Here is a 13,870-nt window from a genome sequence, read left to right on the forward strand (position 1 = left end):
TTCTGATTCAGCGGGTCTGGGGTGATGCAGCATTTCTAAAAAGCTCCCGTTGGGTGCTGCTGCTGCCGGTCCACAAACCCATACTTAGAGAGGTATGGATCCAGAACTCCACGGGATCGCCGCGGATGGGCAAGGATGTTCACTGCAGTGTTGTTTATACGCGCACATGATTTGCAATGAACCTCAGCGCCCACGAGTGGGATGGTGTGTTAGTGAATGGTGGGGTTCTTCGAATAATGGGAGTCTCCCCTGAAGTTCCGAGGTGTGAACCGGTGAGGGTGGGACGGGCCTGCAGACCCAAGAGAAGGGGGAAGGAAGGTTGGGGTTGGGAGCAGGAGGCTCAGGGAAAGGTGGAGAGGAGCAGAAATGCAGATGAGAAAGCACCAGAGATGAGCGTTGAGGGGGGGCTGCTCTGACCGCCCCCCCACCACCACCCTCAGGAGCGGAAGCTGCTGGAGGAGCGTCTGTCCGAGTTCTCGTCACAGGCGGCCGAGGAGGAGGAGAAGGTCAAGAGCCTCAATAAGCTTCGTCTCAAATACGAGGCGACGATTGCGGACATGGAGGGTGAGCGCCGTCCCCCAGTGGGCAGCCGCACCACGCATGCTCGGCACGGTGGGGGAGGGGGACGTTGGGTGAACCTCCTGTGCTGGGGAGCCTCAGCTTTCGTATCTGCTAAATGGGGGCAGGAAGGACGGCTCAAGACAGGTTGGGTGTCCTCCCAGCCCTTAGGTTGTTTCTGTCACTCTAAATGCCATTCTCTTGCTGTCTTGTCCGTGTCATGGGTCACTCTCTGTCTCTGTCCCACTGACTGTTTCAGACACATTGTTGTCTGTCCCTTGCTACTGACTCAGAATCAGAAGCAGACGAGAGAGAGCACAGGAGAAGGCGGTAGAGACAGACAGGAGAGGACAGGGCAGAGACAGCCCCTGAGCAGGAGCAGGGTGTCACGTGGGGGAGGAGGAGAAAATGGCCCCTGGGGTCAGGGGCCCAGGGTCGGGGAAGCCAGAAAGAGGGGGCACAGAGGGAGATGCTGAGCCACAGCTTTACCCCCACCCCCACCCCGGCAAGTGCCGGGGTGGGGCCGCGGGTATCGGGGAGCTGCTGGGTGTGGGGTCTGGCGCCCTTCTTCATGGCCCCCGCTCCCGCCTCCAGACCGCCTGCGGAAGGAGGAGAAGGGCCGCCAGGAGCTGGAGAAGCTGAAGCGGCGGCTGGACGGGGAGAGCTCGGAGCTGCAGGAGCAGATGGCCGAGCAGCAGCAGCGCGGGGAGGAGCTGCGCGCCCAGCTGGGCCGCAAGGAGGAGGAGCTGCAGGCGGCCCTGGCCAGGTGCGCGGGGCGAGGGGCCGGCCAGCGGGGACCCGCACGGTGCACCATCCACAGTGCACCGCCCGCCAGCGGGAGGGGCGCCCGGGGAGACTCCGCCAGCGCGCATGCGCCTCAGCCACACGGAGCCTCAGTGTCCCCTTCTGTAAACTGGACCTGGTGAGAGCCTACCAGGTTTAAGAGGACGAGCGAAACGAGGCCCCGTGTGTCGAGTGACTTGCCCTGTTCTGGGGTCAGAATAGGGGGTCAGCTGTGATTACATAAGCGCTCCGGCCATGAAAGGAATGGTATCATTATGATTACACCCAGTCGCAATTATGGAGCGCCTACTGTGTGCGCTCGGTGTTGCGAATGCCTCCCCCCCGCCCCCCGCAGCCCTTGATCATAGGTGCAGCTCACCTTAGAAGTTAAAATGTATGTCTTTTTTTTTTTTAAGATTTTATTTATTTATTTGACAGAGAGAGAGGCGAGAGAGGGAACACAAGCAGGGGGAGTGGGAGAGGGAGAAGCAGGCTTCCCACTGAGCAGAGAGCCCGATGCGGGCCTCGATCCCACAACGCTGGGATCATGACCTGAGCTGAAGGCAGACGCTTAACAACTGAGCCACCCAGGCGCCCCTACAAGTTCACATGTATGTCTTAAAATCAGCGGTACGCAGGGTGTGTGTGTGGTTAAGAACTCACACCCTAGTCTGACTTTTGGGTTCAAGCCCTGGGCCCAACCCCTTCCAGCCACACGACCTCACCCAAGTGCCATGGGCCTCACTGGCCTGTTTCTTCATTTGTGAAACAGGGTGATTTTGAAGCTACTCCTAAGGTTAGTGTGGGGATGAAATGTGAAAGTGCTTTTAAAGGACGCCTGGGTGGCTCAGGCTGTTAAGTGTCTGCCTTTGGCTCAGGTCATGATCCCAGGGTACTGGGATCCAGCCCCACATCGGGCTCCCTGCGTGGTCTGGGGAGCAGGGGATCCAAACCCTGGTCTGCATGGCTCTCTGAGCAGTTTAACTCCCAGTCACTGCTGCCCCTCAATTCAGCTTCTCTTTGCAAGAGGCTGCGTCTCGTCGGGGTCAGGAAGCTGATCAGATGCTGGGGTTAGATCTTCCACTGGCTGACTGCGTGACTGTGTGACCTGGGCAAGGACTTTCCCACTCTGTACATCAGTTTTCTCAGTGTGATCATTAAATGAGATAATATAGTAAAGGGTTCCCAGGGGCTCAGAATAAGTGTCCGTGTGATTACTCTTGGTGTCATCCCCACTTTACAGCTAGGGAAACCGAGGCTCTGAGTACTGAGGCACGCACCCAAGGGCAGAGCTGGGATTTCAGCCCGGGGCAGGCCACCCCCAAATCCACACCTGGCCTCCCCGCCCCCAGAAATCATCCCTGCCCTTTGCCTGCCCCTGTACCGACTCCATGGTTCTTGTCCACCCCCAGGGTAGAGGAGGAGGGCGGTGCCCGGGCCCTGCTGCTCAAATCCCTGCGGGAGGCACAAGCAGGACTGGCTGAGGCCCAGGAGGACCTGGAGGCCGAGCGGGTGGCCAGGGCCAAGGCCGAGAAGCAGCGCAGGGACCTAGGCGAGGAGCTGGAGGCGCTGCGGAGCGAGCTAGAGGACACACTGGATTCCACCAACACTCAGCAGGAGCTCCGGTGAGGCAGCTGGCGAAGCCCGGGCGCGTGCAGGGCGGGGGGCGGGGAGAGAAGGATCGGTGCGAGCCCTCCGTCGACACGGGTTTAGCCGTTCACCAGTTGTTTATTGAATATCAGCTCTGCACTGAGGCCAGGCTGGGGACAGAGATGAGTCAGACCCAGGCGTTTCCCCCAGGGACTCCCGGTCTGGGGGAGGCAGATCCCGGCAAAGGGACCCAGTGCAGAACAAGTGCACTCTAAGGGAGCAGCACAGGGCATTGTGGATGATAACAGCAAGTCCCTAAACCACGTCTATGGAGGAAGTCCAGGAAGACATCCTTGAGAAAGGGCCTTTTGAATAGGGTTTTGAAAGATGAATAGGAGTTCACCCTTAAAGCCACACTCCTCCCTTGGTTACCACCCAGATCCCTTAGGGAATGCAGAGTGAGGTCCTCATCCTTGAAGGGGAACAATAAAAGGAGGCACTCCCCCAGAGTCCCTGCCTTTCTCTATTCTGAAATCGTGTTCCCTCCACAAAAGGTCCAAGAGGGAACAGGAGGTGACAGAGTTGAAGAAGGCTCTGGAAGAGGAGACGCGTGTTCACGAAGTGGCGGTGCAGGAGCTGAGGCAGCGCCATGGCCAGGCGCTGGGCGAGCTGGTGGAGCAGCTGGAACAGGCCCGGAGGGTGGGTTGGGGCAGGAATGGGGGGGTTCCGGGGGGCTGGCAGAGGGAACAGCTAGTGCCAAGGCCCTGAGGTAGGAGTGTGCCTGGTCCGCTTGAAGGAGGAAGCATAGATCTTCACTTGTCTCTCTCCCTTGCCAGAGCAAAGGTACCTGGGAGAAGACCCGCTTGGCCCTGGAGACCGAAGTGTCTGAGCTGCGGTCGGAGCTGAGCAGCCTGCAGGCCTCACGTCACGAGGGCGAGCAGCGGAGACGCCGCCTGGAGTCCCAGCTGCAGGAGGTGCAGGGCCGGGCTGGTGACGGGGAGCGGGCCCGAGCGGAGGCCACTGAGAAGCTTCAGAGAGTCCAGGTGAGTGGGGCGGCAGAGAAGAGTGGATTTGGGGGGACGGCCAGGATCTGCCCCAAATGGAATCATGCTACCTAGTGGTCACCGTACTAAACATTTTACACATCACGCACAGAAGAGTGACGCCAGAAGTAGAGTTGGGTGGCTGATAGCCGGAGTCCTGGGCAGCACCAGAAGATTCTTCAGTGATGGAAATGTCTGTATTTGTGCGATCCGCTTAGCCACTGAACACTCAAAATGCAGGGAGCAAAGCTGAGGAGGTGGATTCTTACTTTCATTTAATTTTAGTTTTTAAGTTGAAGTAACCACGTACAACCATATTGGACAACACAGCCGTAGAACCAGTCTGCCTGGCTCAGTCCCACCTCTGGTAGCTGTGTCATCTTGGGCACATTTCCTGACCTTTCTGTGCCTCCGCTTCCGTTTATGTAAACCGGGGATAGTAATGGTTGGTGAGTGAAACCAGTGGGCTTCCTTCCCCCGGAGAGTCAGGGCCATACGGAAACTCTGCGTTGAACTGTTGGGGGATCCGCCAGGCTGGTCTCCCCAGCAGCTGCCCCCTTGAGATCATCGCCACCAGCCCAGTGTGGCGGGGATTTGAGGGGGAGGAGTGGCTGGGGTCAGGCGGAAGGCGCCATTGGAAGGTGCCCCTTCCCCGCAGGCTGAGCTGGAGAACGTGTCTGGGGCCCTGAGTGAGGCCGAGTCCAGAGCCATCCGGCTGAGCAAGGAGCTGAGCAGCTCGGAGGCCCAGCTGCACGACGCCCAGGTGAGGCCAGCCCCCCCCCACACACCCAGCCCCGTGTCCGTCCCCACCCTCTGCCCTCACCTGACCACTGTTGTCCCCGCCATCTGCAGGAGATGCTGCAGGAGGAGAGCAGGGCGAAGCTGGCCTTGGGGTCCCGGGCGCGAGCCCTAGAGGCTGAGATGGTGGGGCTGCGGGAGCAGCTGGAGGAGGAGGCGGCCGCCAGGGAGCGGGCGGGCCGCGAGCTGCAGACCGCCCAGGCCCAGGTGAGAAGTCCTGGGGGGACACCTGGAGGGGCCTCCAGTCCCAACCCACTCCTCCTGGGTTCCCCAGCTCAGGGATGGCCCCATTGCCCACCCGGTCATAAGCCAGACCCCCGGGAGACCCCCATTCTCATCTCTGACTCTCCCTCAGCCCACAGCCTGTCAGTGCAGAGCCCGCCCCTCCTCCCCAACTCTGTCTCACCCCTGCAGCCCTAGCCCTGCTCAGGCCTCATCCTCTGCCAACTGAAGAACATCTCAGCCTCCCTTCAGGCCTCCCTGCCTCCAGTTTCTCCCCTTCCAGTTCATCCTCCACATGGTCTTTCTATCACAGAGCTGCCCCTGTTCCTCCCCCGCTCACAGCTCTCGCTGGCTCCCAGTGCCCCCAGGATAGCACGTGTGCCTCTCAGCCCGGCCTTTGCTGGCCCTTCCTTGTCTTCAGCTGTGTTCATCTCTTACCTCCTTCCCCACTTCACACGAGAAACCCCTTTCATTCTTCAGGACTCAATGCCAGCCTCTCCTGTTGTGGGAGATCCCTCACCGCCCCACTCTGAGCTCCCACACCCTTTTTTCTCCTCGTCCCCTTCCAGTCACCTTGGGCTGGAACTGTCTCTGCCCATGGGTCCCCCACCAGAATAGGAGCTCCCTGAAAGTGGGTCCCTGTCAGAGTTAGATCTTGGTCTTCAGCACAGGCCAGCATAGAGCCTGACGTATGGGAGGCCTGGAGAAATGCCTGTTGAGTGAATGAGTGCTGAATGCATGCCTGTAAATGCCCTTCTTCAGTTGGCAGACTCCTATGCATACCTCAAGATCCATCTCAAATGCCCCCTCCTCCAGGAAGTCTCTCTTGGATGTTCTAAACAGATTCTAAATTCCTCCTGTGGGGCCCACAGCTCCCATGCTTTTTCTACCTTAGCCTCCACCACCCTGGCCATGATGCTCAGTCTCCCCCATCAGAAGGGGGGTTCCCCAGGGTGGAGTCCAGGTCTGATTCATCTTCTGGGTCGCAGTGGGAGTAATTTTCATCTCCTGAAGAAGCTGAGGTTCACAGAACTCACAACCTCAACCCTACTCCAAGGCAGAAGAACCCAGTGCAGCCAGTCACTTCCCTCCTCCGGCCTCAGTCTCCTCCTCCAGGAAGTGGGGCACTACCAGCTCACACCTTGGTCGGAGCCATGACTGCCACCCGCCCTCTCCCCCTCCTCCCCAGCTCTCAGAGTGGCGGAGGCGCCAGGAGGAGGAGGCGGGGGCGCTGGAAGCAGGGGAGGAGGCCCGGCGCCGGGCAGCCCGCGAGGTCGAGGCCCTGACCCTGCGCCTGGCAGAGAAGACAGAGGCAGTGGAGCGGCTGGAGCGGGGCCGCCGGCAACTGGGGCAGGAGCTGGACGATGCCATCATGGACCTGGAGCAGCAGCGGCAGCTCGTGAGCACGCTGGAGAAGAAGCAGCGCAAGTTCGACCAGGTGGGGCGCCTCAGGTTCCCCGGGCGTGGGGGGCTCTTCCGCTTCTAGCGGTGGCCGTTGTGTTGAGCGGGTAATATGCGGTGCAGCGCTCAGCTGCGAACGTGGGGTGCCCTAGGACAAGATGCTTCTTCCCCCTGAGCCTCTGTCCACTAGGACCCCCGTCCATCCTGATTTATGGCTCTTGTCCCAAAGTAATTATTGGTAGTGCCCACTTTTTTTTTTTTTTTTTTAAGAGAGAGAGAGAGGGAACTCACGTGTCAGCAGGGGGAGGGGCAGAGGGGGAGGGAGAGAGAGAACCTCAAGCAGGCTCCACGCTCAGCACAGAGCCTGACGCAGGCCTCGATCCCTCAACCCTAAGATCATGACCGGAGCCCAAAGCAAGTGTCAGAGGCTTAACTGACTGAGCCCCCCAGGCGCCCTGGTCCTACTACGTTTATTCCCCGAGATAGCCCGAGGGTGCACCAAAGTGTACTGACGAGGAATAAACGAAATAACACATCTTGCTTCTCCTGCTTGACTCACTGTGTACCTCAGGCAAGCTGCTTTTCCCATTTTAGCCTCAGTTTGCCCATCCAGGAAATGGGGATAACATTAAGCCTCTGGCACTCTGAGGATGAAATAAAAATCACAGGACCCCACAGCATTACGATTAGGCAACCCTGAGGTTCAAATCCCAGCTCAGCTGCCCAACTTCTCTGTGTCTTGTTTTCTTCATCTAGAAAATGGCAGAGTCATTATTTTGCCTTCAGTTTTGAAGGATATACCATTGGCTCTTGAATTCTAGGCAGATGGCCTGTGCTGTAAGCACTTTGAAGAGGTCATTCCGTTGTCTGTGGCCTCCATTGTTTCAGATGAAAAGTGCGCAATCGTTCAGACCCTGTGTCTTTGTAGGGGATATATGCTTTCCTACTAGCTGGTTTACATTTTTTCTCTTTATCTTTGGTTTTTAGCAGTTCGGCTACGATATATCCAACTGTGGGCTTTTGTATTTATCCCACAGCTGTGGCTCATGTTTCTGATCAAATGTGGAATTTTCGGCCATTATTTCTTAAATTTTTTTTCTGCCCCATTCTCCCTCTTTCCTCTTTTCAGACTCCAAACACACATATGTTTGACCACCCAATACTGTGCCATCAATTATCAAGGCTCTATTTGTTTGTTTCTCCTAGAATTTTATATGACTTCTTCTCATATAAATCTCTTTTTCTGATTGGCTTCTTTCACTCAGAATTATTTCGAGATTTATCCATGTTTTTGCACGGATTCATAATTCATTCCTTGGGGCACCCGGCTGGCTCCGTTGGTGGAGCATGCGACTCTTGATTTTGGGGTTGTGAGTTCGAGCCCCATGTTAGGCATAGAGATAACAATGAAACAATTCTTTTTTAGTAATTATTTATTCCTTTTTTTTTTTTTTTGTTACTGCTGAGTATTATTCCTGTATCGATAGAACACATTTTGAAAACCATTACCTTGTTGAACATTTGAGTTGTTTCTGGTTTTTGGCTGTTATGAATAAAACCTTAGTCTTTCTAATAGGATGTGGTGGTTTGAGTTCACATTTCCCTAATGAGCAATGACACTGAGCGTCTTTCATGTGCTTATTTGCCCTGTATACCTCTTTGGTGAGGTGTCTGTTCAGATCTTCTGCCCATTTTTTAAAATTGGGTTATTTCCTTTCTTTATTTTGTTTTTGGGGTGGGGGTTGTTTCTTTTATTATTGAATTGTGAAAGTTCTTTATATATGGTGAATACAAGTTCTTTACCAGATGTATTGCTTTGCAACTATTTTCGTCCAGTCTGTGGCTTGACTTCTTACTCTTCGTAGAGTCTTTCAAAGAGCAGGAGGTTTGAATTTTGAGGAAGTCCAATTTATTAATTTGTCACTTTGGTGGTTTTGGTGTGGCGTCTGAGGAGACTTTGCCTCACCCAAGGTCACAAAGGTTCCCTATATGTTTTTCCAGAAATTTTCTGCCTTGCAGTTTTATACTTAGGTCTGTGATCCAATTTGAGTTAATCTGTTGATGTTGTGCTATCATGGCTCCAAATTCATTTTTTATACATGGCTATTGAATTGTTCGAACACTGCTAAAAAGACGCTCTTTACGGACTCATTCTCACATTGATATTAAAACTCAAGTAGCATCATTTGTCCAATCTTTTCTTCTTTTTCAAAGTTGTGTTGCTTCTTCCAGGTCCTTCACATTTCCACATGTATTTTAAAATCTGTTTGTCAGTTTCCACACACACAAAGAAAATCCTCTTGATTTGGGAGTGTGTTGAATCTACAGATTAATCTGAGAAGAACTAACATCCTAATCATACGGAGTTTTCTCGCCTAGGGACGTGGTACATGTGCCCATGTATTTAGATCTCTTTTACTCTTTGTACTTAAAATATATATATATACATATATATATATATATATTTATCAGAGAGAGAGAGCACAAGCAGTGGGGAGCAGCAGGCAGAGGGAGAGGGAGAAGCAGGCTCCCCACTGAGCAGGGAACCCAATGTGGGGCTCGATCCCAGGCCCCTGAGCTCATGACCTGAGCCAAAGGCAGATGCTTAACTGACTAAGCCACCCAGGCACCCCCTTTTTGTACTTTTCAGTGTACATCTTTCACATCTTTCATCAGATTTCTTTCCAAGCATTTCACATTGTCAGTGCTGTTTTAAGTGGCTGTGGCTTTGGCGCCAGGCTGGCTTAGTCAGAAGAACATGCGACTCTTGGTCCCGGGATCGTGAGTTGGAGCCCCGTACTGGGTGTAGAGGTTCCTTAAATTAAGTGGTTCTGGTTTTTATTTCAGTTTCTGGTTGCCAGTATATAGAAATACAATCAATTTTTATGTATTGATCCTGTAATGAGTATTATTATGAATATTAGTAGGTTTTTTCTTATAGATTTCATTGGATTTTCTACATTGGTGACCCTGTTTCCTATGAATGCAGACAGTTTCACATCTTCCTTTCCTTTTTCTTCCCCTTTCCTGTGGGACTCCAAATACCTGTGTGTTTGACTGCGTGATGCTGCCTTGTGGGTTATCATAGGCTCTGTTAATTTTTTTTTACAATCTTTTTTCCTTTTTTTCCTCTATTTAGATCATTTCTGTCAACCTGCTTTCAAGTTTACTGCTTCTTTTGATGTGTCCAGTCTGCTCTCAGTTTCCTCCAATGACTTTTTGATTTCGGTATCATGCTTTTCAGTCCTGGCCTGTCTAGATGGTTCTGTTTTAGTTTCCAGTCCCTCCTAAAATAACCTTGGGTCTTCACCCACTGTATCCATCTGGTCCTGAAATTTACTGATCATCGTTAAAGTCCTTGTGTGATGATCCCCGTGTTGAGGTCATCTGTTGGTCTGTTTCCGTGGACTGGTTTTTCTCTTGACTGTGAGTCCTGTTCTCTTTCCTTTGGGCAGGACTTGCCAGTTTTATTATTGTTAATTTCTGTGTCTTAAAAAAAATAGCAAAGGTTGATGTACATTTTAAAAATGATGTGTGTGTTTTCTGTATCACTAACCCCAGGAGGAAGAAACACCCTTTCCTTTGTTGGGTTTCTAGAGTGAGGGGCTCATCGGTTGGATCCACTCAGGAGTTGGGCTGGTCTGGGACACACTTGCAACTTTAATCCCTCTACCTCCCTCTTGTGTCTCTGCCTCTGTCTCCCTCTCTCTCTGTCCCTGGCTGTTCCCTCTTCCCCATCCACTTGTACACTCCTTTCAGCTAATCTGTTTCCCCCACCCCATCTCCCTCAACCCGGAAGCTCCTGGCAGACGAGAAGGCGGCGGTACTGCGGGCGGTGGAGGAACGTGAGCGGGTCGAGGCGGAGGGCCGGGAGCGTGAGGCTCGGGCCCTGTCGCTGACGCGGGCGCTGGAGGAGGAGCAGGAAGCACGGGAGGAGCTGGAGCGGCAGAACCGGGCCTTGCGGGCTGAGATGGAAGCACTGCTGAGCAGCAAGGATGATGCCGGCAAGACTGTGAGCAGGGGCCCCCACTCCCCAAGACACACATGCGGCCACTGCATGCACACCTGATGTCGGGTGACACATACACACGTGTGTGCTCTCATGCGTGGAACATGAAGAGACTCAGCCATCGAAGTTACACGTTCATGCCAAACACAGAATGGGAGGAGAGCTGCTGACCAAACATTCGTGCTCCCGTAACACACACAGAATGGGAGGAGAATTTTCCACCAAACACGTGTGTTCATACACGCGGGAAGTAAGGAAAGCCACTCGCCAACATGCACGTTCACGTACAGATACACAGAACAGGAGGAGAGTCTTCCAGAGAACTTGAAGAGAATTTACCACAACATATAGCCTGAGAACCATGCCCCAAACATGAGGGTGTGCACATGCACACACTGCACACATACACACCACACGGCACACACACCACATGCATACACATCCCCTCACACACGCCACACACACACATCCCCTCACACACACCACACACACATATATCCCCTCACACATAGAACACACACATATATCCCCTCACACAGAACACACATACCACACACACACCACACACACATATATCCCTTCACACACCACACACAGAACACACATACCACACACTAACCACACACCACACACATACACATACATCCCCTCACACACACACCACACACACACACCACGTACCCAGTGTGAGGACATCCCACTTGCCACCCCCAACCCCACTGAGCACATACAGGCCCCCCCAGGGCCAGTGAGGAGTCCCCTAGGCCTGTCCCCAGCCCCCACTTACCCAGCCAGCATCCCAGCCTTCTGAAAGGTCCACCACACCCTCCACTCCATCCTTCCTTCGTTTGTCCAATAAATATACTTACGGAGCAGTAGCAAGGACAGGCCCAGGGACACCAGCCCCCCTGACTGATGACGGGGAGGCACTGACAGAAGACGTGGTTCAGGGAGGCCCTGCACAGACGCACTCCTGATGTCCTTCCTTATTGCCAACAACGTACTCTCATGAGTGCAATGGATAAGGGCTTTATCTTCTCCACACGCTCCAGCGTGGGTCTGATGGAGCTTTTAGCCAAGCCTGGAGAGAACCCCTACACTTCATGACATACCCTTGGCCTGCAGCCCCAGGGATACTAGAGCCAAAATCCAGCTCATACTCAAGACTACTAAGGTCTCTCCTTTGGGAAAACTGCCAAGTTATTCATGGTGACTCCAAAGGCCTCCTTTGTGGGAAATAGAATGTTGACAGGAGAAAGTGGAATTCCTTCCAGTAAACAAAACTGATTGGCAGGTGCCAGGTAGGAGGGGCAGCCTGTTGGCCTCTTTCGAGGGCAGAAAGTAGACACTGTCACTGACTAGAATTTCCAAGAGGTTCTTTGGACAGGAGTGACAGGTAGATAGGGTCCCTGCCCTGTGGAATTTACAGTGCCGTGGGGGGACGGGCTCATGTTAAATGACCATCGTGACTAAGGCTGAGTCAGGGAGGGGCTGAGGGCCAGCAGCATGGGTAACAGAGAGCCCCTGACAGGCCAAGGAACGCTTCTCTGAAGTGATAGTTAAAGGAGAGGCATTGCGGGGGGGGGGGTGTCTCAGAAATTCATAAGCTCAGATCTGCGTTCACAGGGTGTTTGGGATTTTAACTTACAACTCCCTGGAAGGGCTGAGAAAAAAAATCACAGGAGATAGTGGGATGGTGCTATCCTGGGGGGTCCGGCACAAATCGACATTCAAGTCTGGAGCGACATGCCTTCAACCCATGTCCACACAGGATGTTCCCAAAGACGAAGCCCCTTTAGTGAAGTGAGCTCACGATGCAAAATCTCAAAACCCACGAGGCAATAATCCACCGTGAGTGAGAGTCAGCTGAGCTAACAAACACTTGAGCTGGACTCTCGGGGGCTTCAGATAACAGAACTTGCAGGCAGAGGTTATTAATGAAATGTTTTAGGATGATTCAGAACGAGACACGTAGTAACTAGCTGCCCGGGAAATGGTGAATGAATGAGCAAACCGGAATGTGCACATCACCTTGACCATCAAAGCTTCCCTCGCTCTGTCCTAGGATAGAGCTAGGATCCTGGCCTCCCCCTCCCTGTGCCCCAGGTGCCCAGAGCTCACCCTCCCATCCCCACCAGGCACATGAGCAGGAGCGATCCCGCCGGGCGGCAGAACAGATAGCCAGCGACCTGCGAGCACAGGTGACGGAGCTGGAGGACGAGCTGACAGCCGCTGAGGACGCCAAGCTGCGCCTGGAAGTGACCCTGCAGGCTCTCAAGGCACAGCATGAGCGCGACCTGCAGGGCCGAGATGAGGCTGGCGAGGAGAGGCGGCGGCAGCTGGCCAAGCAGGTACAGGCAGACAAGCTGGAGGCTGCAGGGCTCCCATCCCACTGGGAGGGCTCTGGCGCCTGCCTGCCGGCAAAACAGGGGCCAAGAAAGGCTCTCTCACCTATCTGCTGCTCAGTGTTTCTTCCCAGGGCCCTTCTGCTCCGCAGCCCATTCACCCACCATCACCCGTGAACCACACGCATGTCCCATTGACCGACTGACTTACCCGATCAGACATCATCACCAGACCATTCACCCAGCATCCGCCTCGGCATCCACAGAGCCCCCCACGTACACACAGCCTCCCCACCATCCAGCGCGCTTCTACAGAGCCACCTCTGCACCCAGCTGCTCCTCCATCTGCCCTTTCTAGCAACTTCCTCTCCCCAATCCCCAGCCCACCCCCAACATCCCCCAGCCTGCCCCAGCGCTCATCCATTGCTCAAGGACCAGCTCCTCCACGCCCCTTCATCCACAGCCTTCCTCCCCTTCATTTACTCATTCCCCTGTCCCTGTGGTCCGCGACTCGGCCAGTGGAGGGACTCCCGGTGCTGTGCAGCCGGCCGGCGCTGAGTGCTGCGCGTGGGAGGGGCAGGGCAGCTCTGAGTGGGGCCGGACCCTCTGGAGCTGTGCGGGAATGGGCTGGAGGGGACACACGGGAGCAGAGCGGAGGCTGGAGTAAATAGGAAGGATAAGCCCAGAAACAGGGATCTGGGGACGAAGAGCTGGGATCCGTTTGGGGTGTAGAGAAGCAAGAGGGCCGGAGGAATGGCGCTAGTGGCCTGGACAGGGGCTGGCGGGTGGACGTCTAGGTCACTAGCACGTAGAGGGAGCCTGGGCCGCCGGTCCCTTGAGCCTGCCCGTCCCGGCCTCCCCGCAGCTGAGGGATGCGGAGCTGGAGCGCGACGAGGAACGCAAGCAGCGCGCCCTGGCCGTGGCCGCCCGCAAGAAGCTGGAGGCGGAGCTGGAGGACTTGAGAGCCCAGAACGCGGCCGCCGCGCAGGGCAAGGAGGAGGCGGGGAAGCAGCTCCGCAAGATGCAGGTAGGGGTGGGGCTTAAGACCCCGCGCCCGCACACCCCCGCGAATCGCTCCGCTGTCGCCCCGCCCCCTCGGCCCCGGGAGCACCCCCCCCCCC

At 54.8% G+C, this 13,870-nt stretch overlaps 1 protein-coding gene across 1 annotated transcript in view; it reads left to right on the forward strand.

The window, feature by feature from the left end:
• MYH14 (myosin heavy chain 14) overlaps window positions 1-13,870 on the forward strand; it is an 84,751-nt gene that overhangs the window by 57,627 nt on the left and 13,254 nt on the right. The window contains exons 25-33 of the mRNA XM_040634342.1: window positions 2,754-2,966; window positions 3,486-3,630; window positions 3,768-3,974; window positions 4,633-4,737; window positions 4,827-4,979; window positions 6,184-6,432; window positions 10,195-10,407; window positions 12,543-12,755; window positions 13,615-13,776. Of these exons, the coding sequence (XP_040490276.1) occupies window positions 2,754-2,966; window positions 3,486-3,630; window positions 3,768-3,974; window positions 4,633-4,737; window positions 4,827-4,979; window positions 6,184-6,432; window positions 10,195-10,407; window positions 12,543-12,755; window positions 13,615-13,776 (1,660 nt within the window). The remainder of the gene's footprint in view (window positions 1-2,753; window positions 2,967-3,485; window positions 3,631-3,767; window positions 3,975-4,632; window positions 4,738-4,826; window positions 4,980-6,183; window positions 6,433-10,194; window positions 10,408-12,542; window positions 12,756-13,614; window positions 13,777-13,870) is intronic.

This window comes from Ursus maritimus, unplaced genomic scaffold (assembly GCF_017311325.1).
Source record: "Ursus maritimus isolate PB19 unplaced genomic scaffold, ASM1731132v1 scaffold_19, whole genome shotgun sequence".
NCBI lineage: Eukaryota > Metazoa > Chordata > Mammalia > Carnivora > Ursidae > Ursus > Ursus maritimus.